The 26,696-nt window shown below is 39.6% G+C and overlaps 1 protein-coding gene and 1 non-coding gene across 7 annotated transcripts in view; one reads left to right on the forward strand and one right to left on the reverse strand.

Moving 5' to 3' along the window:
- LOC119653148 overlaps positions 1-16,801 on the forward strand; it is a 240,302-nt gene extending 223,501 nt beyond the window's left edge. For 5 of the 6 annotated variants that reach the window (XM_038057685.1, XM_038057688.1, XM_038057686.1 and 2 more), the window contains 6 exons: positions 3,346-3,748; positions 3,844-4,058; positions 7,948-8,106; positions 8,181-8,632; positions 8,729-9,480; positions 15,367-16,801. In XM_038057685.1, the coding sequence (XP_037913613.1) occupies positions 3,346-3,748; positions 3,844-4,058; positions 7,948-8,106; positions 8,181-8,632; positions 8,729-9,480; positions 15,367-15,522 (2,137 nt within the window). In that variant the 3' untranslated portion in view covers positions 15,523-16,801. Of the gene's footprint in view, positions 1-2,939; positions 3,246-3,345; positions 3,749-3,843; positions 4,059-7,947; positions 8,107-8,180; positions 8,633-8,728; positions 9,481-15,366 lie in introns of those variants that run through there. The other variant, XM_038057689.1, reaches the window with a different exon arrangement.
- Positions 16,802-24,769: 7,968 nt separating this feature from the next.
- On the reverse strand, positions 24,770-24,841 carry Trnaq-uug. The gene has a single exon. It is a non-coding gene; the product is annotated as a tRNA-Gln (tRNA).
- Between the last annotated feature and the right edge of the window lie 1,855 nt (positions 24,842-26,696).

Here is a 26,696-nt window from a genome sequence, read left to right on the forward strand (position 1 = left end):
ATGGTGGGAATTTTACGCATCCCGGTTCGTTCCAAAAGACCTGAATTTCGTTCAAGAACAATATCGAAACACAATTTCTGGGGATATGATTTTTAACCCCACGTTCATGGAAGGTATAATTAGTAATGATGAGACGTGGGTCTACGAGTTTGACATGGTGACAAATCAACTCAACAATCATCTGAGGAGCCGAAGTGGAAAAAAGAATTTGACGGGAGAGCTTAAGGTCATATCTATAGCGGCCTACCAGTGGTGCATGAATGAGTAGGCGAATCGCTGGCACAGGTACAGGTATGTGGCTTCAGATGGATGTTATTTTGAAGGAGATAATATAAATTTGCGTGAAAATGAAGGCAGTTTTGTATTCATGCCCAGTACTTTCTGATCGTAGAATATATCTATAGTTGACAAGTGTCGCCTCGGGATGGTCGTTTGGTTACCCCAAAGCATTTTTGTTCTGTATGGAATATTTGATTTTTCCAATTTAGAACAAGTCTCTTCACTATGGAACAAACTGTTTCTACAAAGAGGTATAGCCAACTCCCTTAAACCGTTCTAATACTCCTACAACGTAACTGATTGAGATTCAGTTTGATTTTCCTCGGGAAAATCCACTTGAATCAGTATTGATTATAGTTTTCGCTTTCGTCATCAAGTTATCTACTTCCCATTTCACAAGTCATTCGTTTTTATTATGCTATTTACTCCATGCTTGTTGACACCATAATATGCAACGCCATGCAGCAAATTAATCATATCTCTCATATCTACTATGACTATTAATTTCTATTGTGAGCAGGCTCATAGAGGGAATATCTGGACTCGCAATATTTTTTTTCATTGACAGCATTCATTATTGGGAAGATATAGCGAATCTGTTCCGTTGTGCCATGCTTTTCTCGGAAGCTAAATTGATGGTCAAGGATTTGATTACAACTTGTTAGGAAGGACCAAATCTTTGATATCAGCAGTTCTTCAAGCACTTTGGAAGCAGATTTATCGAACGATATGATGCTGCTTGCGTCGGATTTTTTTTTAGATTTTGCGACTGCAATTGTATTTCAGGTTCGAGATGTTCGAAAAGTAACCAATAAGCCCCTTCGCGTAGAAGATTTAAGTTAGGTGGTTGTTGGTACAATTTTCTTTGTACTGTTGTGATAGCCACATGCTTTTTTTTGGAACGAGTTTTCTGACAATGCAGTTAATGTGTTTAGTCCTGGAATAGAGTTTCTATTTAGCAGATGAGTGTAGGCATTTCTGAAACTGGGGCTTGTGTTTCACAGAATTGGTTTTAAAAATATTTTCCAAGTGCAGTGTAAATGCAGCATTGTCCAGTTAAAATAATTTCGCGGGTCATATTTTCCGTAGTTTCGAAATCGATGAGATCGGGAGTTTTGTGTAAATTGTAATCCTTTGTATCATTTAGGACATTCTTAGATAAATCCATTGGTATTCGATTTACATGCCTTAAAGTGAAGCCAACTAACTAATGAGAAGTTCTAGATTGAAAAAGAAAAAGAAAAACGATGCAATTTCTTCGTTCACCCAAATCAGCAGAACACAGGAAGCTCTGAATTCAGGGTACAAGCAGTGTCTTATCTCCCATATATTTCGCAGAGAGAATCATGGCCATGACAATTTAATGGCAACAGTTACCAATTTAGAGGCGCTTTAACACAAATTTTTGACAAAGCACTCCTGAACCATTCAGAAACTGCATAACCACTAATTTGATGAAAGATTAGGCAAAGCTTAAAATGTAACTGGCCGGAATTAGACCCACAGTGAAATAAGGTAAGCTTTGCTAAAGCTGATCTAGAACGTCTCAAATCCAAAACTTACCGTAGTGTCCTTCGCCCTACTACCCTGTATGGTTCTGTGTATTGGCCGACTGTAAAAACAATGAAGGGTGTCTTGCGGTAATGGGGACGAAGACGTTGCGTTGTATGAGTGGCGTAATATGCAATTATCACATCCGTAATGAGGATATTCACGATCGATATGGGATTGGACTGCATACCTATTATTTACTTACTATTGCTCCTGGTTCTGATTTTTTCACTATTGTCCGAACTATCTTCAATAACATTAACGAAATTGTTCATTATAATCGATTACCTGAAGACCATAGAATTATAGAAGTTCTGTCGCGTCTGACCGAAAAAAAAATCCCACGAAGGCCTTTTATCCTTTCCGAATATATTTTTTATGTTAAGGAAAGGAAAGATAGTAAAACTGAACAATGCAAGTGGGCGTTGTTTGGTGGATAGATCGCAACTTTCCGAATAGACTCTTTAGCTTTCTCCCGAATCAGCCAATATATGTGGTCTAGCATTGTCTCGCTAAAAACCCCTTCTCAAAATTAGTTGATGAATTAAGAATTAATAATTTGGACAGATTTGGATAATTGACAGGGGATGTTTTCGTTCTAATTCCAACGCAGCAGAGCATCATCTTGATATTTGTCAATCCAGGCTTCGCGGCAGTTTTTGAAACTATATCCTTCATCCTTTTTTCTTCAAAAATATTGCGAGAGAGGAGAATAATTTTGTCAATTTTTTGCCTGTACTTAGTTGGTGAAAGTGAGACGCATTCATCATAACGAAATTCTGAGAATAATGTCACTGGAACTACATATTGTCACACTCAAACATTACGCCCATAATCCTCGATTTGTTCGCGTGCATCTATCGTATTTGTTCCCCTTTAGGAATTGAAACTTTACAACAGAAGGAGAAAGCAAACCATAAGAATAATAACGGATACTCTTGTTAGTTGCAAGATACCCATTAAATAGGAAGATTTTTTTTTTCAATCTTGCCACGTGAGAACAGATCCTTGAGGCGGAGTCATAGCATAGAAAATTGTCTGTCAAATGTGCGAATGATTGTGGGTGGAGACATTTGAGTGTAATTTGTTTCTATTGAAAGGTATTAGATGTTTAATATCTCGTCGAACTGAAAGCCGGTGGAAAGACGATGTTGCTATAGAAGCCTGATAACTGGACTGGACTGTTGCACCCACGGAAATTGCCATGCACCTCAAAAACGTTGAACTTCGTGCCGATTGATATGGGACTTGAGGTGCATAAATGCCTCTCTACAACTATTATACCCAGCTATCAACATTTGATGGAAAAGTTTTGTAATTGTGTAAAGTGTGTATGTATGGTATGTGATGGTGTAAGGAGTGCAAGCTACAGTACGAGTGATGACCACCTTTTTCTCATCCAAGCACTTTACAAGGTACTCAAAAGCATAGTACACGCAAGATCACGTGCAAAAGGGTGCCAACATAGAAGAACCTAATACACTTTTGTCATTTCTTGTCTAAATTTCATTTCAGATCATGCAATTTTTCATCGTCAAGTGAAACCAAAAAACTAAGCTCTCTAATCTCAAGACCAACTTTAACAGCAACAGCCAGTATCAGTAATAGTCGAACCACATTCAGTTCCACGGAATCCAGCAGAAATAACAGCAGTAGTAATTCCAAGCTTAGAAATGGAGCGAACGGAGTGTCTGGTAGCACTGACTTCGAAGCTAGCTCTCGCAGCGACGATGACGAAGTTATCGAACCTCAGATTAACCTGTCATCTTCCTCGTCGTCAGTGGAAGGGGCCTCACCACCTTCGACTGATGTCAACGCGCCTGAAGTATTTCTTGGCGGATCATGCAACCCGACAACTTGGCGAGCAGATGTTGCGATTCCAACGCTGAAAGATTTGGGGATATCTTTTTACAATCCTGTAAGTTGTACATATGAAGATACATATCGTCTGACTTAGTGCCTTATCATGCTAAATACTAAATTTTAATAAAAATTGCTTTTTAATCATTGTAGCAAGTATCTGATTGGACACCTGATCTTATCGAGCTAGAACATCGAGCGAAGGAAAAAGCCCGCGTATTGTTTTTCGTAATGGACTCAGAAACAAGGGCGTCAGCAGGTGCCATAGAAGCTGCTCACATAGCTGGACAAAATTCGAGGCATTTAGTGCTTGTATTGCACCCATATAAGCCGGATCAGAGCATTTTGAATGAGCCAATATCGCAACAGTGAGTATTTATCTGTTTATAGATTGGGAAATTACAATCTTTTGCATATCAATATATTTCTTTCTGTAGAGTTTGAAATTAAGTGTGCAAAGCTAAGTGAAAAGTTAAGCCCTTGTAAGAAGACATATTAATTTACGACATGGTCTTCGAGGGGTGGGACGTTATGTCCAGCTATTTTTATTTCATAGTCCTGCAGAGCTTTAGCTTTGCCTTTATTTGGCAGATTTATGGCAGTAATGTCAGACAGATTTCAAATATGTTCACAAAAGTAAGTCAGGCTGTATTTCGGCAATAACGCGTCGAATGTAGGCTTCCAAGTGCTCAATTGGTTCTGGTCTATCGGCGTAGGCAAGCGAATTCACGTAACCACAGAGAAAATTATCTACAGTAAACAAATCTCAAGAACGTGGCCGCCAGTTAACACATTCATTTTGTTGTTGTTGTTCGTCAAATTTTTCATTTAATAAATTAATTGTATTGCACGCTCTGTGTATTGTGGCGTCCTGCTGAAACCACATCTCAATGCCTTTTAATTAGGGCACGAAAAAGGTAAATAGTAAAGATGTCTCTGTAGCATTCAACGTTGGCTGTAACGTTCTGACCAATTCATATGATTCACTGCTTTTACAAGAGCATAAAGTGCAACGGTGACCCTTTCAAAACGTATGGGAGTATCGACAAGGGTTTGCCGATTACCATTGGGTCAAATGCGGCAGGTCTGTGTAAGGACGTAACCATTTAACCTGTAGCGCACTTCATTATTGAAAAAAATGGACACAAGTTTAATTGTTGACAAGATCAGGAATTAACGCATTTGGATCATCATCAACATTACGCTGAATACCATCAATCGCTTAATGAATGTGCACTGTACGGCGTCATACAGAATGCATATTATCGTGAAGAACAAACGTATTATCGTAAATTGAACGATGTTTTTCAAAATAAATTTGAACAATTTGCAAACGTTGCTCCGAGGTGAATCTATCTATGGTGAATTGCCAAACCATACTAACTTCACAACGTTTTAAAAATAATCTCAGTTAAGTGATCGCCTCCATTGTTAATTATTATTCGAGCGTTTTCCAGTTTTTTTTTGCAACACTGTTCACGATAAGATCTGCTTTTCTTGTCGTATGTTCTTCTTAAGGTCTTACAGAATCTGAAGAGACCCGTGACTTCAAAAACCCTTCAGAAGGAGGTCTGGAACGGTTAAATCTAGTAATCTTGTCGATCAGTGAATATCGTTGAAAGGCATTATCAAACGGCCTGGAAAAGTCGGCCTCCGCATATGGTTGCACCATCCTTCTAGAGCTACATATTCTTCCGTCCGAATTTATACAGGAACTCATGAATCATGGCTATGTACCGCTCACCATGCACAGTAATGGTTTGACTTGTCTGTTCTCTTAAAAGAATGGACCAATATCACCTCCAAAGTAAACTCCACATCATGCCCCTGAAAGACTTTCAGGGTCCTTGCTTGTTTACGTTTCCACTAAGATGAACATTCGTGATGAGTTTTGACAAAACATTAGGCACTTTTTGTATAGTTCGCACCTATGCTGCGTTTTGCGCATAACACCTGCGTATTGCTTTGGTGAGGCAGCTAATGAGATGCTTCTCCCCTAGTACGAAACCTTATTATTAACACTTGCGGTTACAGTCGTGTGTTGTAGCGTGGAGTATGTAAGTGAATACATTTATGTAAATCGAAACAACTCATATCACACTCTACACGCTAGAACCTAAACCGCACCGGTGTATTTACTGCAACCGATTTCCACGCTGTTGATTACCAGTCGACTTAGTTGACCTGAATCAAATCAGGGCAGTAATCACAGGCCAGCGCAATGATGACCGCATTGCCTCCTATAGTGTACTGTTGTCTTGAATGAAGTGCTCTAACACGCTGGCCAATTGGACTGCCGTGTCAACGATTATTATTTTTCCGAGTCGTCACAATCTCGGCAGATGCCAGATTTTACCTAATATTAGCACCAAATGCCAAGCATTTAGGCTCGGACGATCTTACTTACTTGAAAAAAATATGGAAGAGCTCGGGTGGTTTTATGCAGTGTCAGCTCACTGGCAGAATCCGCCAAAAACTCCCCGCAACATCGAGCACTTATGCAGAATGTGATAATTTTGCATGGTGCAATTAGACTGTGTGAAAGTTCCAGGACAAGGAAAGGAGTTTATGTTGACTTTACAAATGTCACAAATGAAATGGTATTCGACGCCATTTGCAAAAGATATTCCATCTTCCAAGAGGTGCGGCCTTGGATGGAACGAAGGTGTAGTCGTAGGTGTAGGACAACTAGCAGCGATATCGATTTGGTAAACCTCGGCATAAGACCGGGATATTTAGAGATCCTTGCTAAGGCATGCCTAGACCGGACGTCGGTTGTTGCGGCGTTTATATTGATGAATCTTGCTTCAAAAATATTTGGCCCACTCTTCACCATCATAAGTTCAATGGTCTTTCGCGGACTTGCGAGGACTTCCTGTTTGTCCGAGCGGTACGAAATCTTTGTGGATGACTCCATGTCGCTTAAATAAGCAAATAAGTATGTATTTTTGCTTGGATCCACTCATTCGTGCTTTAAGCGTCGTAGGGAAGAAGGGGTGTCTCATTTTGAGTTGTGCTGCTTGGTCTCCAGATCGTATTCAAACGCCCACGTCTCGTCACGAATCGCTTCATTGTTCAAAAACTCGGGGTCTTCATTCACAAACTGAAGAACATTCTGGCAGATTGCTCTTCGGTTTTCTTTTACTCCTCTGACACCAACTTCGTCCACATTCTTCTCATTCCTAAGTTTCCTGCCGCGATGTCACGGCGGTCGTCATTTTCCACTCTTTCTCTACGCTCCCGGAACAGCTTGTGCCATTTAAAAACATCCTACGTACCCATAGCAACTTCACCGTAGGCTTCCTTATTCATGTTATGAGTCTCTTTGCCTGTTTGACCAAGTTTTACACAAAATTTGATCGCATATCGCTACTCCAGTTATCTTTCTATTCTTCGAGGCAGGGGTTCACAGTATCAGCGCCAATTTTTCCCAACGTTCACAATATTCTCCTCCATCGATCCTGGATGCGCAGACCGCAGTTCGCTCGAGAAAAAAGCTGTCCTATTGCTTTCAGAACCGACCCTGTACACATACGCGCACACTTCTGATTAGAAGCCCCTGTCCTACATTTATGGAACATGCTTTTAATGTTATAATTTACAAAATAAAATTGAACTTTCATCGTAACTGCCATTCGTGATATCGTCATTGAGTTGTGCTTCTTTTGAAGATCACACAGCTGCTCATCAAGAATATCGTTTCTATTTAATGCCTTGTTTCATTTATTTTCCTCATTGAACTACTGAATATCCTATCTCAAACAGGTGTAACAACATCTACCTTTAAGAACATCCCTGCTAACTATTTTGCAGGGATCTACTTTCCCGTGTTCTATTGTCGGAACTAAGCATTTTTCATAATGAACAACGCTTATCTTTGTGTGAATCCCTCACTTTTCTTAATTATATCGATGATTAGCCTTCAATTCTACATATCGGCATCGGTCCAGAATTAGATATGCACACACCTTTTGCGAATTACGTTGTCTTATAGCCGATTTTCAAAGTTTAGGGTTCCTTAATCCTACATATAAGTGAAGGTCTTCGTCTCTAATCCTGTTTTGCGGGAGTAAGGAATTTCAAATCGATTTTGTGTACAATGAAATGCAGTCTCATTGACAATCTAATTGGGGAAAAAATAACACAAAAGAGAGACTGTGTGGATGCCCTATACTCCATAAAAGATTGAATAGAAGAATTAGAATAGAAACTCCGTCAATCCTATCTAACCACTTATCCTTTTTTTTCTTCTTACAGAGAATACCTAGACTTAAGTAGAAATCAACAAATCCTACGGGAAATTGTGACACGTCGTGGTTTACCCGTTCTAAATGATATCCCGTCCGGTTTACAACGAACTAGAGAAATCCTGTCTGGTATTCGAGATCCGCCGTCCAATATCCCAAGAGTCTTGAAGTAAGTTCATCCTCATTACCAGTTCTCTTTGAATCATTCATTACTACATTTCTAATCTTCTCTACTAATTCTAGATTTGTTCGTGGAGCGTTTGAACGAGTTATCGCAACCCCAACACTGCTCACTGACGAGATCACACTACCGCAATGTCAGCAAGCTCTCTCTTTCCTTGGCTATCCAAACAATATAATTGCCACTGAGAATTTAAAAACAATCATTACTTCACTAAAAGAAATCTTAGAGGCAGAAGATCAAGCTCAAAACTCATCGACAAAAACAATACAAGTATCGTCATCACATCAATCGTCATCTAGAACAAAATCATCGCCCTTGTCATCATCCGTCTCGTCAACTTCAAGTACAAATAATAAAAATAAGAATGAAATTCATGTGAATTTCGATGAGTTCTGTGTGTTGTCAGCGTACTTATCTGTTTTACAACAAGAGATTTATGAAAGTGGGTGTATATCACCGATAAAGGGTACAAATTTACCACCACCTCCAATTTTCTTAGCTAATATGCAGGGTAAGTGTATGAAGCTGTAAATGTACAATTACAAGTTACAATTTCTACATCCAAAAATTGGCTAAGATGCTAAATCTCCGTTTCTTAACATTACAGAAGGCATCCAGTCTGGTACCATAGACGAGAGTCTTTTCATCTCCACCACAACGACTTTCACAAAACAAGTTTTCCGAGCCAGCAGTTGTACGAGTGTTCCTGATGATCGCCATGACCTATTCCGCAATCGAGACAGCGGCACATCTTCACCGCAACCCGTTACGGGAGGAATTACAACTCAGAAACAATTAAGGATTCCCCTGCGTCTAAATCTGCTAGAAAGCGAAGAGAACGGTGAAGAAAGCGATTCCAACGATTCCGTATTTTCAAGCGGCAGTTCAATAAATTCAAACTTCTGTGACTCATTCAGCGGGCTTGAGTTCCGCGACGTTTATCTGGGCGGAAGTTGTTTTTTGCGAACAAAATGGCGACAGGACTATGCGGTTTCGTATTTCAATTCGAAGGGTATCACTTATCATATGCCGCAATTGCATGAAAGCATTTTACCAACGCAAATGGAGGTCATCAAGGAGTCCATAAAAGATTTGAACGGAATTAAACAATCGTCCAGTGGAGAGTCAGGGGTGGATGTAAATACTCAAAGTGGAGATAGGGATGATGATGTGGACTCGAGGACAAGCTTGTATAATCCAGCCTTGCTCGATTCGAGTAGAGTGTTGCTATTTGTTATCACGAACGAGACAAGATCGTTAGCACCAATGACTTTGGCGGCACATTGTATTGGATTGATGTATAATGTTGTTTTGTGCGTGCAAATGCTACCAGAATTTTGCATTATTGGAAATGATAGGGTAAGTTTATTATTTACAGTAAATCAATATACATATATAGGTAAGAGATATTCCAAGAGCTTAAGAAAAATTTCATATGTATCGTCATGGGAATATTTTCCTTGCATAATGCGATATTTCAGTAACGACGAAAGATTAAAAAAATATCAAACGAAGACCTATTTAGCGCAAGAGGAACTTTGCCATCCTCAACTCATAGTTCTTACTTCTCTGTTGGAAAATATTGTTGATCGAAGTATAATCATCAAAAATTCCTACAAATAAATGCCCCCAGCTCAGCACAATATGTACTTGTATAAAATTTCTTTCAAAGTAATCCTCTTAATTCGCATACTGCGAATAAAAAAAATGTGCCACTCTCTTTTAAATATTTTTGCTTGCTGTTGGTTTCGGCAAGGTTTATATATATACCCTTCCACTTTCTTTGGAGCCATGCCAACATTACGCCTTTTATCGTTTCATTTTGGTGTACATTTTTTTATTCTCAATAAACTCGAAGAGTTCCCTTCTGAGTACATAGCACCGTTGTCTCATATTTGGCTTGGTTGGCTTGCTTGGGTGTTAACTCTCTGGTTACCTTCAGTGTTATACGACGATCATATCGCTTCGTTAATGTTGTCTTATTTGGCGGCAATTTCATTATCATTGAGCCTCTTCTGAAAAGTGATGTAACATTAATTTTCCAATTCTGCGGTACTGCAGTATTTGGATATTGACGGTCGCTTATCCTGAGCTTCCGAAATCCTCCATTGATGGTAATAGGAGGTATGTCCAGAAAGTAAATGTATCGACTTGTGTAGGCCTCAAAAAATGATTTAAAAGAAAAAAAAATACATTGTTGCATTTGTTCATATGTAAGTTATTTTCTTCTTCCTTGTTATTTCTTAGTTCATAATCGCCATCCTTTTCGATGGAGGTGCTGAGACTGCTGACAGATCAATTTTTTTATGTCTGCTAGAAAAAAAAACAGCTCTTTCACTCTCCCCCGCCAGTTCTTCGTTCGTTGAAAACCTTTTTCCGTCCATTTAGCGAAGGAAATAGATGATAATCTGAAATCGCCAGGAGAATGCTGGGGTTGGTTCACAACGTCACATCCGAATGAGTTCAGAAGTTGCCTTATGGCGTCCACGGTGCGAGTTCTAGAATTGTCGGGCAACAGGCAGATTACCTTTGTCAGTATTCATTTTATTCTGAATTGTCCTTTTTCTGTTTTTGGATCTCACGGCATCTGATGGCGTTGCTGGTGTGCCTTTAACGAGATACTCAATCGAAATTACTCCTTTTAAATACGGATACCAATTTTTTCGATTCTTTTGGTTTTAGACGTTTCATGCGTGTAGTAGGTAACTCCTATAAACAGTTTTAATGTCGTTAAAAATCTCAACTGGAGTTTTTCTATTCACATTCTCATTTTGAAGGGAAGGAATCAAACTACACAAGAGTGTTGCCAAGATGTCAAAAAACCACACGCCCATAGAAAAGAATGGGCGTTTGTTTCAAATTCAAAGGCAAAAGTCAGGTTTTTTCATTCGCTACATCCATGCTCCACAGGAAGTTATATGCCCTCAGCAATCCTTTCCTTCCTTTAAAATGGCCACCTATGAGAAAGCAGCTTCCGGAGAGCTACATAAACTTTTAGAAGTAATCTCTCCTGCACATCTGCATAAGCGCTTGAAATAATTGACTGTCTATCTTCCCATTGAACAAAATGTGCTAAAATTGTGTTAATTTTAGCCATGATAGACTCTAGACCCCAAAAAGGCATGCATGAGTGTATCCAGTCAAAACTATGCTTATTGTCTTCTTTGAAGTCAGAAGAATTGTCCACTATGAGTTGATAGCTACTGTGATTACTGTGGACCGTATATTCTACTTTGAAATGTCAAAAACTCTGAAAAAGGGAGTCGTACACTGCCGAAATCACATCAAGAATTCGTGGAGACTTAAACGTGCCAGGATCATATAATTGGCTTTCAAGCTTTCTTTTAGTCGTTACCTAGTTTACCCAGACTTGCTTTCTTGTGTACAAAACATTAAGAAAAGAAACATTGGGCGCCGTTCGAAATATTATATAAATATAATCTTACGAATTTCATAGCGTTACTTACTGAACACATCGTACATATAATTCCACATATGTGTGGGAGCGCTATCCGTGCAAAGCTCGATAGTACGGCAAGATTAATAATCCGACCAAAATAAAATTAACACTTATAAAATCAAAATAGATGTCATTAAATTTACACGACTAGGAAATATGACTTGTGATATTCTTTTCTCCTCTTAAAAAATCGAAGTACTTATGCAAGATACTATGTTCATAAGACTGTGCTATGCTAGAAATACAGTACTTTAGCTTCATTTCAGGCGTCTGAATACTTACTTAATGCTTTAAATACTTGGATGAAATTGAATACCTTGAAAACCAGGCCCATAAACAAATGTGCGACCTATTCATTGGTGTTTCCGCTTTCTCATTCCCAACCATGTGTGACCCCCATGCAACGCCCCAAAAAGCATTAGCGCTTAACAACTTCCACTTGATGAGAGAGACGGCCACATTTTCAGATAAGTACACAGTACTGTCATAGTTTTGTCAGTAGTTCTGTGCGCCAAAGAAGGAAAAGAATAGAAAGAAATCCAATGAAATTTTTACACTTGGAAAGTCAGAACATGTACAATTTATTCAAAATTATCCCCCTGTACGAAGGCGCTCCGGCCAGTCGTCGATTGATTTATGAATAGCGTCGAGGGGAAACTTTTTGACTGCAGTTTTGATCGCTATTTTGAGTCTTCCGCAGCTTTGTGCGGCTTTGCGCAGGCGGAATCAGGTCTGGAGGGATGAGGCGTGACTGATTTCATTGGAGCCAGGTCTGAGTTGTTCGCACCTTATGCGCTAAAGCGGAGTCTCGCTGGAGGATCAACTTCTTTCCTTTAAAGATTTTCGTATCCGATGGTTTAACCACCTCCTCCAACATTTTTTGATATACCAAGGCGACTCTTCCTCACAAACATGAACGTTGATGAAAAGTATCGCCATTTGACTCCGAGGCAGACCATTATGCATGCAATACTGGACGCTTTCTCCCTGGTTTCGACGGATGATCGAGCGTATATGCGATCGTTTTGTTTATTGAACGCCTCTTCAATATCAATCTATGTAATAAATGAGTAATCAAATATAACGAAATCTTCTCTAACAAACGAATTAATTAATAAAAGTGTCGTCCTACCGGAGAAAGGAAAACATGTCGGTAAACTTCTCCAAACTTAAGTTGGTTAGAATCAGTAGCCTTAGTTATGACACAGAGCAAGTTAGCCAAGCCTCGTTCCATCGTCAAAGTGATCGAATATCCGTCTGTAGATCAGTATCCGATCAACGACATCAACAGCGATTAATATTGTACGATTAGTAAATAGAAACGGTTAAAAAGGAAGAACTATAATAATGGATAAGGTGCAATTTTCCTGGATATTATTATTCCCGAGTTGTCCCAATCTCGCCAGATACCATATTTTACCTAATACTAGCACTAAGTGCCAAACAGTTAGGCTGGGGCGATCTTAATTACGTAAGAAGATTAGAGGGACTTGGGAAAATCCGTCGAAAGCCCCCCGCAACATAGAGCACATTTGCGGAATGGTATGTTTTTGCATGTTTTAAGCCAGATTGTGGGAGTCCTAGGATATCTAGGGAAGCATGAGGAATTTAGGCACCATATTTGTAGTCGACAATATTATTTGAAATACAACACTCGCGAGACGCTAAATTTCTTTGATTTCCTGAGTCAGTGGTACACAGTCCACCTTCTCTCCCATGTGCTTCCACTCAATGTTGCTAGTAGTTGGGCTAGTAACATCAGCAATATTCGCGGAGCGATCCAGCGTGTAAAGTAACAGCACGTTAGGCTTATTGCGTTTAATATCAGTGCCAACTCGAGCATGGAGTCCATGCATAATTCCTAGGTACTCCTAGAAGTCTGTTGCGGTCATAGCTTAGATATGGAGGTCATAAAGCTATGTCCGACATGCGTCTCGTGGTGACCAAACATGTCAAACTATACGCAAAAGACTTCGAAAATGTTTATCAATATCAACATACAAATTGATATCATCTATGTTAAATATACCAAGTGTGCCAGATTGCACTTAGCACGTAAGCCACATTTGATTGGCAATTCATGCCCTTTAACATCATTCAGTAGCCATGAAAGAGCGCCTTACAAAACCGAAGTGGACTCAATAAGTCTCCTTAGATCGGACTGGCAAGGTTGCATTCCATGACTATCGCCGAAAACTTTATTACTTTCGGATCAATGCGATAAAGGCGGAAGACATCGAGCCTTTTATCCTTCGTTGAATTCTTTCTTCGGGAACATCCGCAAAATATTCCCGAATAGCGGCATGGTGAGTGAATTCAGGGGGAAATCCACTCAGCGTTACCGAAAATTGCACTGTCTGGAGGCTCTGACGGAATTGTTTAAGTGAGCCAAATACGCTGCCCGATCACGGCTGGGATTATGCCGCTGCAAGTAACTATGCAATACTGGGTTGCAACCTGCTGCTCAGTTACGTGCACGCACCGCGGGAAATTCTTGACGAATTTTTGGAGCAACAAGGGCCGGTAAGACGTTGTATCTGCCCCCGTCGCCATGAATTGCGACGAAACGGGTGCATCAAGCGCAATTATGTTCCTGCTCATTCCGCGATTAACAGTTTCGGCTTGTTTTCCGTACCGTAGCTTAAATTTCGCGTTCGTCTCATTTGATGAATGCGCATTTTATACCTAATTGCCAGCTAGGGCGACAGCTTCTTCAATGAATAATCTGCAAGTCTACAAATTTCCTGTACTTTGGTCACCTACTCCCTGAGACTGCTCTTCAAACTGAAGCTATCTATTATTATTGTTATTATATCCGAGTTGTCAAAATGATGTAACGTAGCTTGTAACTATGTGAGAGTCCCAGGAAATCTATCGAAGCCGTGAGGCACAATACGTGTAGCTGACAATATTATGGGAACTACAACCACTCCCTCGAGATGCCAGTTCATGGTTTACCTTCTTCTCCTTGTGTAAATAGAAATATCAGTAATATCCACGGAGCGACCTGCGGAATATCAGTTAAGTACTGGTCCCAATACAGGCCGTGAGGAGAACTGTAGAATAAACCCTGCGGTTCTTTTATTATCAGTAAACGGGACATGTGCCCGTGATCAACCTATGTTTGAATGCAAGTTTCTGATGAATCAGCATTATGTCTGTCCAGTGCAGCCAGAAATGAGATTGCCCAACGTTTCTAAAGCCGAATCACACATTCTACGTTGCTCGTTTTCCACCCGCTCTTTTATTATGAGCCTTTTATTAGCCAGGGTGGCAACCGCGACACACATAAATCCCTCCGTACAACTAAGAGCTGCCCAGCACACAATCTTATTTTTGAAAAAGGTCGACAAACGTTCACTGTGCATTGCTTTCGATTTCCACTCATGCGTAAAATCGTATAATAATATTATTATTAGGAAAGCAGCATTATAAACTAGCATAAGAGATAAGAGATTCTGACACAGTTTTAAGGAAAAGTCGAATCATTTTCATGCTTCAATTGTATATCAGTTAAAGTACACGAAAAATTAGTGCTGAGAGAATTATCCGGAATGCATACATAACTCACTAGGGAATGAAGTTCCTTTCCTTTCAAATCTTTGGAAATTCGCGGATGCTAACTAAACCCAGTGTTATTTCAGATCGGTATATCTATCTAATGTAAATCAACAAATGAAAAATCAAAAACCTTGCTTAAATCTACTAATAGATGTTATGCAGATCTATTCATAATTGTTATTAGTCAACAAAAATAAGCTAAAATATTTACCTTTCCATTACAGCTCACTCCAGCCGCCATTAAAGATTACAATCGTGGCCGATCGTACTTGATAGATTTAGCAAAAAGGCAAGGTGTACCTGTTTTCAATGACATCAAATCAGCACTTGAATGCACAGTCGAGAAGGTTAGATCGTCGAATTCGCGGAACTCCGTATGATAGTAGGCCTTCTCCATTCCACCGTACAATTAAGGCTTACTTTTCTGACGTAATGCAGAAGAGTCCATCCAATCTGTTTAATAGTCAAATCAACAGTAACCTGTCCCAGCTACAAGCTAAATTGGACGACAACGGAACAACCAACTACGAGCAAATGCAATTGTCGTACGTAGCTTTCTCTGCAACAAATTCCAAGGGTTTTCGTATAACTGATACATGCCTCAAACATTTCAAGGAGTAGAGCTGGCGACAGACAATAGGCGCAGAGAATTGTAAATAAGCGCAGTATAAGTGTATAACTTCGAATAATCAGATAACACATCCTTCCGCCTGGAAACAAAAATTAACAAAGGAGTTGAGGATAGTGAAACAATAAAATTGAAATTTATCTTAACTAAACTGAAAATAGAGAAAGTGTTTAATTTTAACTTATTCTAATTTTTAATAAAGGAAACAGAATTTTTATTAAATTTTAATGTTCTTTGGAAATGATTTTAGTCAGTGGTTAGTTTCAATTTGTGTAGTTGAAATGGAAGAAAAATCTTTTACCGAAATCTTAGGTCAAATTAACTGGAACTATCCAAGTAAAGACATCGATTTCGTAATATACATGGTTTTGCTGTTCACCGCGATAACATGTCTTTCGGGAATATCTGATATTTTTCTTCAATTTTTTTAACTAATTTAATCTAATTTAATGGAAAGTGGAGCGGTTCGAATCCGATAAATTAATTTCGTTTTGTAAAAAGTGAAGCTGTAAATAGTTCTGATGATAAAATGTTAAATAAACATAAATATGCAACAAGAGTTAGTGGTATTGCTAATATGTAGATGTTTTGATGTTTGCAAATGATGTAAGCGTGGTTTCATTGTTTGAGTTTCAACCATGCGGTACGGTTCTCATAAATGTCTACATATTTTTTATAAATATTTCAGTAACTTAGAAGATTGTGTAACATAAATGATTTGACATTCAAACTGTTCTTTATTCGTTAAGGACTTGTAGCTTAATGCTTGGAGCTAATAGTTTTCTTTCAGAATTAGAATAACGCTTACGTGAGGACGGAAAAACTGGAAAATTGAATATTACCCTAAAATTTATACAAAGGAGTTCGCAAACTGCCTAACGTACTAGCTTTGACTATTATTCTACTAAACCTGAATGAAAATGTTAAGAAAAAAATACTTAAATGGACGACATACAGAATAATTCCCTAATAAAAAAAAGTAAATGTGCATTGAAGAAAAAGAGACATAATAAAGATGATAATTAACTGAACATTTTGAGTAGTTTGTCAATTTATTGATTAATTTTAGTACTGTTTAAGGTTGCTGTCGTTTGATGCCGGGATTTTCATACTACTATTGAGATCTCGAGATTTCCAAACCCGAAATGGCTATCGAGATCGTAGTGAATTGAATGCTGAGGTTGCTTAAAATAATCATCCAGGATGACCGTCATCGATATCCGAATAAATTGCTAGAGTTCGATCGTACCTAAGCGCAGCTGTAACGTACATAGAGCTGAACATCTTGCTGGTCCGCATTCCTCAATCGAGGGAAGGAATCTTCTCGACGAATTACGTCCAGTCTTGTCGAAAGCGGAAAAACTATGGTATCAAAAAATCTGACAAAAAAGGGATGGTACTAAATGGTATTTTTATCTGAATGTACTTATGTTCAAGCAAAAAGAAGATTTTCATATCTATTGTTGTATTTTGTGGCATATCCATGTATATCGCCTTATTAAACCTAAAAGGGTTGTATTTACTTTCGCCATTTCACTGAACTGAATACCAAAAATCAAAGATTTTTATAGCATGCCCTTCCACAAAGACAGGCTGTTTTTCTGGTTATTTTCGGAGATGGAAGGTTTCATTCTGGCCAGGCGACTATGAAACTTCGAAGCTCACAATACTCTTCTCTAAATTGAACCTGTCCCCCGTATGTTGCGACATTTTCCTCCAAAGTGGTAGCCTGTCTCAACGGCGTTTTGTGAGATTTGCGAATCACATCGTGTTGTTTTCGAACTGCCAGTTTCCACAGGGTCATGCCACACATGCCCCCCGCACTTTATATTAATGGGCTAGCGGCACCTTTTATGATGTGGTGGAGTGCATTCACCGAAATTGCTACTTTGTTTTTGCGATTTGACGGAAATTTTGGTCTATTTCACGAAGGGACGACTGGGCTTCTAACGTTACCAGTTCAACTTTTTGGTGGTTTTCTCATTGATAACAGCATTATATTTGCAAATATTAACGACTTTTCGTTTTCTGTTGAAAAGTGCCTATTTAACTAAAACAGTACTGAAAAAGAGAAAAATCACTGAGGTACTGAAAGGAAAGGGTGCCAAGTTTGGTACTTTGATACAAAAAAAACAACATTTATTACATCCTCCTAGGTATCAATTTCTTCTTGTAAGTTGATAAAGCAAAATTTCCAGCCGCTGCTTTAAGGAAATATAAGTTTTATTTGTAGTGGTGAAAAGGAGGGGAAATATTATCTAAATAAATTCTTATTTTAAGGCTTTTATGTAAAACAAGGTACATATTATCCCTTCGATTCTCTTTTTTCTTGGTTAGAAAAATCCATCCTTGGTTGAGGACAGGCATGTTGAACTCCTACTAGCTATTTTCCATACTTCCTTCATACTCTCTCCGCGGAACTATCATTCTGTTATTGCTTCGCGAGGCTGTTCAATCGTTAGTTGCACTCCCTAGTTAATTGCGGTAAATTCTTTTCTACGCCTCCGTAAAGTTTCCGCTTTTTTAGCCGCTGATGCATCTTTTTCCCCGGTGCATTCAATCCAACCATGCAGCTTACCACCATTAAACGGAATCTTTGCCAAGTCTCGAAAGCTCATTTTACCATGGTTTTGCGTAGCCCACATAGCCTGTATGCCCATCAACCATTTTTCGTCTGACTTCATGCGCTCTACCAGACAGTCAATGATCTCGTTCTTTTAGTATTATATGCTCCGTATCCACTTCCCGCCTGTTTTACCACAATTTAGATCTAAGCTGGGGGCCCTCAATTTATCTGCTTCACGATAATATACGACTGTGTTCAAAAAGTAAGTAAGTAAATCTATTTGGTCGCCTTCTAGGTAACCTCGGTGTATATACACTTACGTCAACTTATTTTCCAATTCTCGTAACAGGAATTAAAGTCCTGGGTGACTTTCAAAGCAAGTTGTAATTTACGTCGTATCTATTCTATCGTTTCAAAACGTTTTGCTTTAGAATAATTCCAAAGTATTATTTCTTCTTTCACTTATATGCCATGCAATTTGATGAATGTTACTGTGGTAGCCTTGATTGGATTGATGCGTAGCTGGACTTTCCTGCACTAGGTACTAGTAATTCTCAATCCCAATTTAATGTTGTCCTATTTGCCGATACATATTCATACCTACCCTACACCTTTATCCCAGTATTTGTTAGCTCTCTTAGGAGTTCGTCAACTGTTATACTTCACATCAGCGGTGGTAGTACCAACCCTGTGGGTTGTGTTAATGCAAACGAATTGGTACTTTTACTTGCCTGTTCTATAACATTTTCTTCATCCAGGTGAACAGTTTGTTCCCGACTCCTTGCAAATTAGGGAAATTCGTATCTCTGCATGCCATGTGCTGCTGAAAGCACTCCCAACATTCAAAACGCAAACAGGGCTATTTTTTTGGTATTTATTGCATCACATAGTACATCAGTCAGTTAATACAGTGTCGATTGGGCGTCTTATCCGATGAGTATATTGACATGGATGTAAGGCAATATGCGCTGGAAAGTTAGTCTAATGTCTAACATCTTCTCCCCTGTTTTCAGAACAAATGATACTAGACAAATTGGTTTGAAAGAATTAGGTTCAGAAGCATCCTTTTTGGCCGCCTTCATACCCTTGGTATGTATCTCTCTTGCTGTCTCTTACCACCATTAGACAATTTCTAAGCCCTGCCGGCAAGTTTTTTAAAAGTTTCCACTGCCCATCTTACTCTAGCTTCAGAGCAAACCTCTTTTATATATATGGCTACTGTTATGGCACTGCTAACCAACTTGCCAGAGTGGATTCCACTGCATGGCATAGGCAGCAGTGCAACTACTTCTGCCTTTCGATCACATTGCGTACGGTTGCCAGGCCTGTGCGCTAACCAAGTTCTTCGTTAGTAAGAGTATCAGGTGAACGATGATACGAGGCCAAGGCTTTCTCGATATCGACAAAGAGCAAATGAATCAGAGATCTTAACTTCGCGTTCTACTCCAAGATGATCCGTAGGGTATTGATGTGGTCAATGTAGGAGGATCCGGAGCGGAAAGCAGCCTACTCTGTGTCGATGAAGCTTTCAAGATGTTCTTTAATGTGAAGATTATTTTAACTATAATCTTTGTGACAGCAGCGAACACGCAGATACCCCTCCAATTGCCACACTCAAAACGGGTATTCTTCTTTAGAATCTTAACGACCATTCCCTTCTGTCACTCTCTGGGAAAGGGTCCGGATTCCCAAGATTGCCACACGAGTGAAAGCAGCAGATCTGCAGTAAGTGCAGGTGCAGCGATAAATAACTCTGCGGGGAGATCGTCAAGCCCAGCCGCTTTACTCCGTTTCAGTACAATGATGACCGAGAAGGCTTCTCTTCTGTTTGAACGAACTGTCCGTATCCACATGTTACAACGACTAGCCATTTTACCCACAAGAGGCGGACTTTCATCGGATGTGGTGGTGAAATGTTCTATCCACCTCTTCAGAAGGAGGTAACCACCAGACGAATAAGTATCCCGTATTAATACCTATTTAACAAAATCAGGAATTGGGTAAAAAAATACCAACTGGAATTCGTAGGTTCGAGTCGATCGTCCACCTTGCGGAATTTACTGGGAAGCGTCAAGGATCCTTTGGCAGCGGAGGAAAAAAGCGGGATTTACCGAATAACGTGCAACGACTATAATAAAATATACATAGGACAGACGAAACGAAACGTCTGATAACGACTAGATTTAATGAACACATTAAGGAAGCGGTAAGTAGTGTTCGGAAACAAAAGTCGTGCATAAGATCATCAGTGGCCGCGCACAAAGTCGAGGAAGCCCATACAATTCAACGCGAAAATCTTGAACTCCATGCATACAAACCGAACGACAACCTTGGACCCTTGGGAAAGTGTAGAAATTTTGAGAGAAGACGCGACGCGGTTATTAAACACAGATTCCGGTAATTGCCCCTCAAAATAATAAGACTCGCCGGGGTAATTAACAGATAATTGGGTTAATAATTTAATATTGTTTTTTTTTTTGTTAAAAAGTAATTTAGGTAGTTAGTGTTTTTAGTATAAATAGTACCATTTAATCGCAATTGTTTTCAGTGGCTTTGTACTGATGAAGGGAGTAAGTTGCTCCCGAAATATATATATATACAATAAAATAAAATTGTAGTTTGGAGTAAGCTACTGGTCTATCATCTTTAATTTCCAAGCAAACATCCTCTTTGAATTTGGGGGTAGATGTACCCTGTTGTCCTCGTTCTTGGTAAATGTCCGATCTTCCTTTTCATACAGATAGAGGATATTGCTTTTTCCATGGCTGACGTTTATGAGATCCCGATGACACTGTTGAAGTTCTAACACTGTTTTCAGTTCCAGTTTGCTGATGATATCATCCACCACCTTTAGATGAGCCATATTATTTCTCATGTGATCCTCCTGTCATTCCTTATTATTATCCCGGCTCTCGAGTTGCACTCAATGTTGAATCTTATTATTGTGTGGTTCGACATAGGTGTAGGCATCCTCTATGCATAAAAGTATTCACTAAGGTCATGTTTAGAATCTCTTGCCTGGTGCTGGCCATGAATATTGGAATGTTTCTTTCATCATATACTGCTAACTTCTTGCTAAGAATAACTTCAAGGTCTCTTCAGTTGGTGCCACTGCTTCCCTAGATTTCATTATATGCGAATGGACAACGTACAAACTAAGAAAGTTTACGATGCAAGGGAGGCTATCAACCCCGTGAACATCGAATCCCTTCAATTTGAAACAACTCTATGGTAGGAATGTGGTTACTATTCCAGCTGTATAAAACTACTTATTGTAAAGGAGATGTATACTGGAAAATCCGATTGTTGATTGACCAAAGTTCGGTAATGGACTGTCGCTCTGGATCATTAGTTATGTATAATAAATGAAGTGTGAACCTAAAAAACTGTTGGCGTGCAAACAGCGGTCTGACGACAATCTCCATATCCGCTGAATATGCAGCAATTTTTAGCTCTTACTACAATTCACCAGCTGCAGCAAATATCCTTAACGTTAATTTCAGGAGAAATGAGGAGTAGCTCGATACATGGATAGTAAAAATGAATGAAACTGAAAATTGACAAACTATTTCTGCACTAAAACGGGTAATGCCATTCATTGCATTGAACGGAACTCCTGTTCCTGCCGGAGCGGAAGTATTTCCTCTGGGTATCTTAGATTGCAGTCCTCGAAAAATTTCGATTTTGGATGTACGTGCAGAGTCCCAAAGTTGTTCACTGTATTCGAGCCTGGGTTTATTGCTGGTTTGTATATCAGGACTTTGCATTCCAAGTGCAGCTCGAACAATTTGTTGACTAGCCAGTGTAAGTTTTTGAATCTTATGTTGAAACAGTTTTTTATCTTAGTATATTTCTTCAAGAGCTTTCTGCGGGGTGTATTCGTGTAAAGAGGACATGATTACACATTACACATGAAAGACCTTGTCACCTTGATCGACGTCCAGGAATCTCTAAGCTAACCGATGTACTTGTTCAACAGTTCCTTATTTTCTCTTAAACCCGAAATGTTGAAAACGAGTAATTTCGTTTTCTTCCAAGCATAGGTTTGTAGGAATTTCTCGGACATCTTTGGTCCCGAGGGGAACAGGTTTACCAGTCTACAGAACATTATAAGCGTTGGATTTGTACCTTCCTTCGGAATCATCGTTATTTGCGACAATTTTCAGCTTTTAGGAAAGTAACCAAGGCGCATTAGACCAGTAAATATATATGTGAGTCGGATGTTGGCGGTTGGGGACTGGCAAGATAATTGTCTTGTACAGCAAGAGCTTTGACCCTATGGTGAGGCGTTTCGAGCGTAACAGTTTTTTAAGCTAAAATAAGCAGGCTGCCAAAAACTGAGCGTGGATTTCGTCGTCGTAGCTGTAATCGGTTGTGATTTTCGCCCTTAGATCAACGGTTTCAAAGTTGTAGTCCTCTGTCTTCATGGTTTTCATTTGACCAGTACCATTTAAGGCTGTTGGTTCTTTGGTTCTTGGTACCGACGTTGCAACCATGTACTTCGTCTTATCTTCGTTAATGTGCAACTTAAGATCTCATGCCAAACGCTGCCTACTCGATTCGGATGAATGTAGATTGCACATCTTGAGGTGTTCTTCTCATAAATGTCAATATCGTCAGCATGTGCCAGTAGTACAGTGGAGTTGAAGAGGATGGTGCCTTACGCATTAAGTTTGCATGTTTAATATTATTCATGCCAAAACTTTTTCCGATAATTCCGAAATTCCGATAGTTGGCTTCATTATATGTCTGAAATTTTGTCACGTCGGCACTGCCTTTCTTCATTGGAAGTGGTCGTGGAATGGAAAGGATTGTAGATTGATCGCTGTTGTACGAGCATGACACAGTCGAGCTCCTACACCGTGCGAGGGAAGCAGAACCCGCCGCAGATAGAAATGATTTCAAAACCATAGCCTTGCGATGATATACAAGTTCTTCATTGGCCTTGAAGGGGTATTATTGATCGATTCATCATTTATGATAAATAGTTCGCCACCGTAACATGCGGAAACGGGCTGCTCCCCCAAATAGAAGTGAAATCATCTCGGCCATCAATGCACTGAAACGTTGCCTCCGTACGGCTCTCCATCACGAGTTTCTCCAGATCTGCTATTTCTATTTATACGCTATGAATCCGAGTATTTATATACTTCTCATTGAGTGGAAGAATGGGGTCATCGTTTAGAAAAAAGGATTCAACAGGCAGTGTGTTTGGCGTGCTCTGCGCAGCAAGGCAATGCTGGGGAAACTAACAGCAATTATGAGGCTGGCAGATGATGGCGCAGAATGTCACATGCAGCATCCAGGTAAAATCTCTCAGAGGAATTTAAAGTTCAAAGCGGAGTCCTCTATGGTTGTATCCTATCAATGATATTATTTTTTCTCGTTATCGGTAACATTATTCGTGCTGCTTTGGCCGGAAATCGTGGAGGACTTCAATGAACCAAGCAGGTGCCAAGTTTGCTCCTTCATCGAGTCATGAATCTTGGCAAAAGGTCCAAGCTTTTGTCAACACTTGTCTGCATAGTGTCGTCGGTGTGGCATGGTACTATTTCCGAAGAACAACTGTGCTGACGGACAGGCCAGACACATGTAGACTTGTTAATCGGAAAGCGGACGTGGCAGTGGATCGGTCACACATTAAGAATAGGCGACAATTTTACTGCTGGCTATGCTGTGCAATTCACTTCTATACGTTAGGCAACGGGTGGGTCGCCGCAGGAGAACATAGCGTAGAACAATGGAAGAGAATTGCCAGCTTCTTGGGAAATCCTAGAGAGTGTTGAAACTATTATAATTTCAACAAATGGTTAAAGATGGCACGTAGATGTGGTTAACGCACTACCATTCCGGTTGTTTATGACTTGTAGTTTTCATAGATCCTTTTCCCTCAACTCAATAACAGATTTGTTGTGTATCTATATAAATAATGAGAGGGAACTAAGTTTTGTAAAATAAACTCATCAGGTTTAGATATCTTATTGCATAGATTATTCTAAAAGATTAGTTTCGCTTGAGAAAAAGCATTTCATAATGTGATCTGAAGCACAAATTTAGCGACATCACTAATTTTCAAAACTGTCGACTTGGTGAAAAGGAAAAAGTACTAAACACCCAATGTTAGCCTGTATCTGCTTACTATAGAATGAATGGATACATTTTTGAATGCAATGCTTTTGAATTGGCAGAAGATTTCAGCAGAAGTATCTCTGCAAGTCGACCATGAACTAAATGCTAAAGACTGGCCGAATGAATGCAAAAGAAATTTAGAGACTGTCATGGTGTTTATGATGATTTCGTGAACTATGGGTTTAGCGTGAAGTAGGCTCGTCAGAGTTCTTGCGTATCATGTTAAGGGCATTGTTGAAGGTTTTGATTGACTATATCTTACCCAAGATAAAGTGCATTTGGAATATAATTACGGTAAAAGTTTAGGTCCCACCGAGATTTGAACTCGGATCGCTGGATTCAAAGTCCAGAGTGCTAACCATTACACCATGGAACCGGATATACGAAAATTATTCGATTACAGCTGTGATTTTAATGCGAAATTGGGATAAGATACAAATGTCTATGTTGAGAAGAAGATACAACCAGAAAGCTTTCAAGTCATCTTCAATATAAAATTAGAATAAAAGCTGTGAGAAAGCTCTGTTAGTGGCCTTATATTTTTCGTACGCTTTAGGGTTTTCTATAGAAAAGATATGCCTTTTTACAGTGCATATGTTGAGGAGTACATTGTGTATTTTGAAAAACTTTTTATAGATAGCAAGAGAAAAGCATATTCGGAGATCTTCCAAGAAAATACTAATATTCGGTGAATGTCTTAGGTGCAAAGATACCGCTTGAGGCAAGCCATGGTTTCAAGAAGATGGCGTTATAGACTTCATTGCAGTTGGTGAAAAACTTTCGTATCGCATCGCTATGTGAAGTAATAGTCCAAACTAATATCACGCGATTTAAATAAAAACAAATCGGGAAACCGGAAGCTGAACGTTTCCGGTGTCAAAGGTTTGTGCTTTGCTTATGTGAGAAATTTTCGATACAATGTACACCACTTGTACACTCATACGCAGCTAAAAATTCGAAATAATGTTTCGTGGAAGTTCAAAGTTATACAACCATACCTGGACAAAATAATAGATGTGAGCGTTTTTATTCCCAAACAAGTTCGATTTTTATTTCTTTTTTTATTATCGTTGCCTCGTCTTCTTTTTCTACCATAGATATTGCCCTTATAGACTTTTCGGGCTGGATCACCCTCATCTTTGTGGATTAAGCCTACCGTAACCTATTGAGTCGGATTTTATCCGCAACCTGACGGTCGTGGTGTCGCTCATAGATTTCGTCGTTATGTAAGCTACGGAATCGTCCATCCTCCGCGGCCAAGAGTTCGCAATTCTTCTTGGTAAGAACCCAAGGCTGCTGCCGGTTTCATCGTCGTAGCTATTATCGGTTGTGATTTTCGACCCTAGATAGGAGAAATTATCAACGGTCTCAAAGTTGTAGTCTCCTACCTTTACTCTTCCCGTTTGACCAGTGCGGTTTGATGTTGTTGGTTGGTTGGTTTTCTGTACTGACGTTGCTACCATATCTTGCCTTCATTGATGTGCAGCCCAAAATCTCGCGTCAATCGCCGCCTGCTCGATTTGGATGAAGGCAGTTTGTAAGTTTCGTTCGTACGGTCGTTTTTGCCATAATGTCGATATCGTCAGCATAGGTCAGTAGTTGGGTGGGCTTAAAGAGGATCGTACATCTTGCATTTACCTTTGCATCACGAATCACTTTCTCCAGGGCCAGGTTAAAGAGGACGCATGATAGGGCATCCCCTTGTCGTAGACCGTTATTGATGTCGAATGGTCTTGAGAGTCTTATCAATTTCGTCGGAGTACAGAATTCTCTCATGGTCGTGTACAGTTTTACCCTGGTTATGCTATCATTTATTGCAAACTCTTGGCCGCGTTCGAGAGAAGAATCCTTCGAAGAATTGTTGGTCCCCTACATGAGGATGGACGATTCCGTAGACTACATAACGATGAAATCTAGGCCCAATAGGTTGCGGTGGGCGGGTGACTTAATCCGTATGCATGAGGATGATTTCACCCGGAAAGTCTATAAGGGCGATACCTATGGTAGAAAAAGAAGACGAGGCAAACAATCCCTAAGATGGAGCGATGGCGTAGGTCAGAACGCCAGACAACTTTTAGGGATGTCGAATTGGTGAACCACGGCGCAAAACCGGGATGTCTGGAGTTCCTTATTAAGGCAGGCGGTTGTTGTGCCGTTGATCATGATGATGATGCTACCATAGGCGGCTTTAAAGTCGATGAATAGATGGTGCCATTGGTGTCCATATTCCA

The sequence above is a fragment of the Hermetia illucens genome, chromosome 3 (assembly GCF_905115235.1).
Source record: "Hermetia illucens chromosome 3, iHerIll2.2.curated.20191125, whole genome shotgun sequence".
NCBI lineage: Eukaryota > Metazoa > Arthropoda > Insecta > Diptera > Stratiomyidae > Hermetia > Hermetia illucens.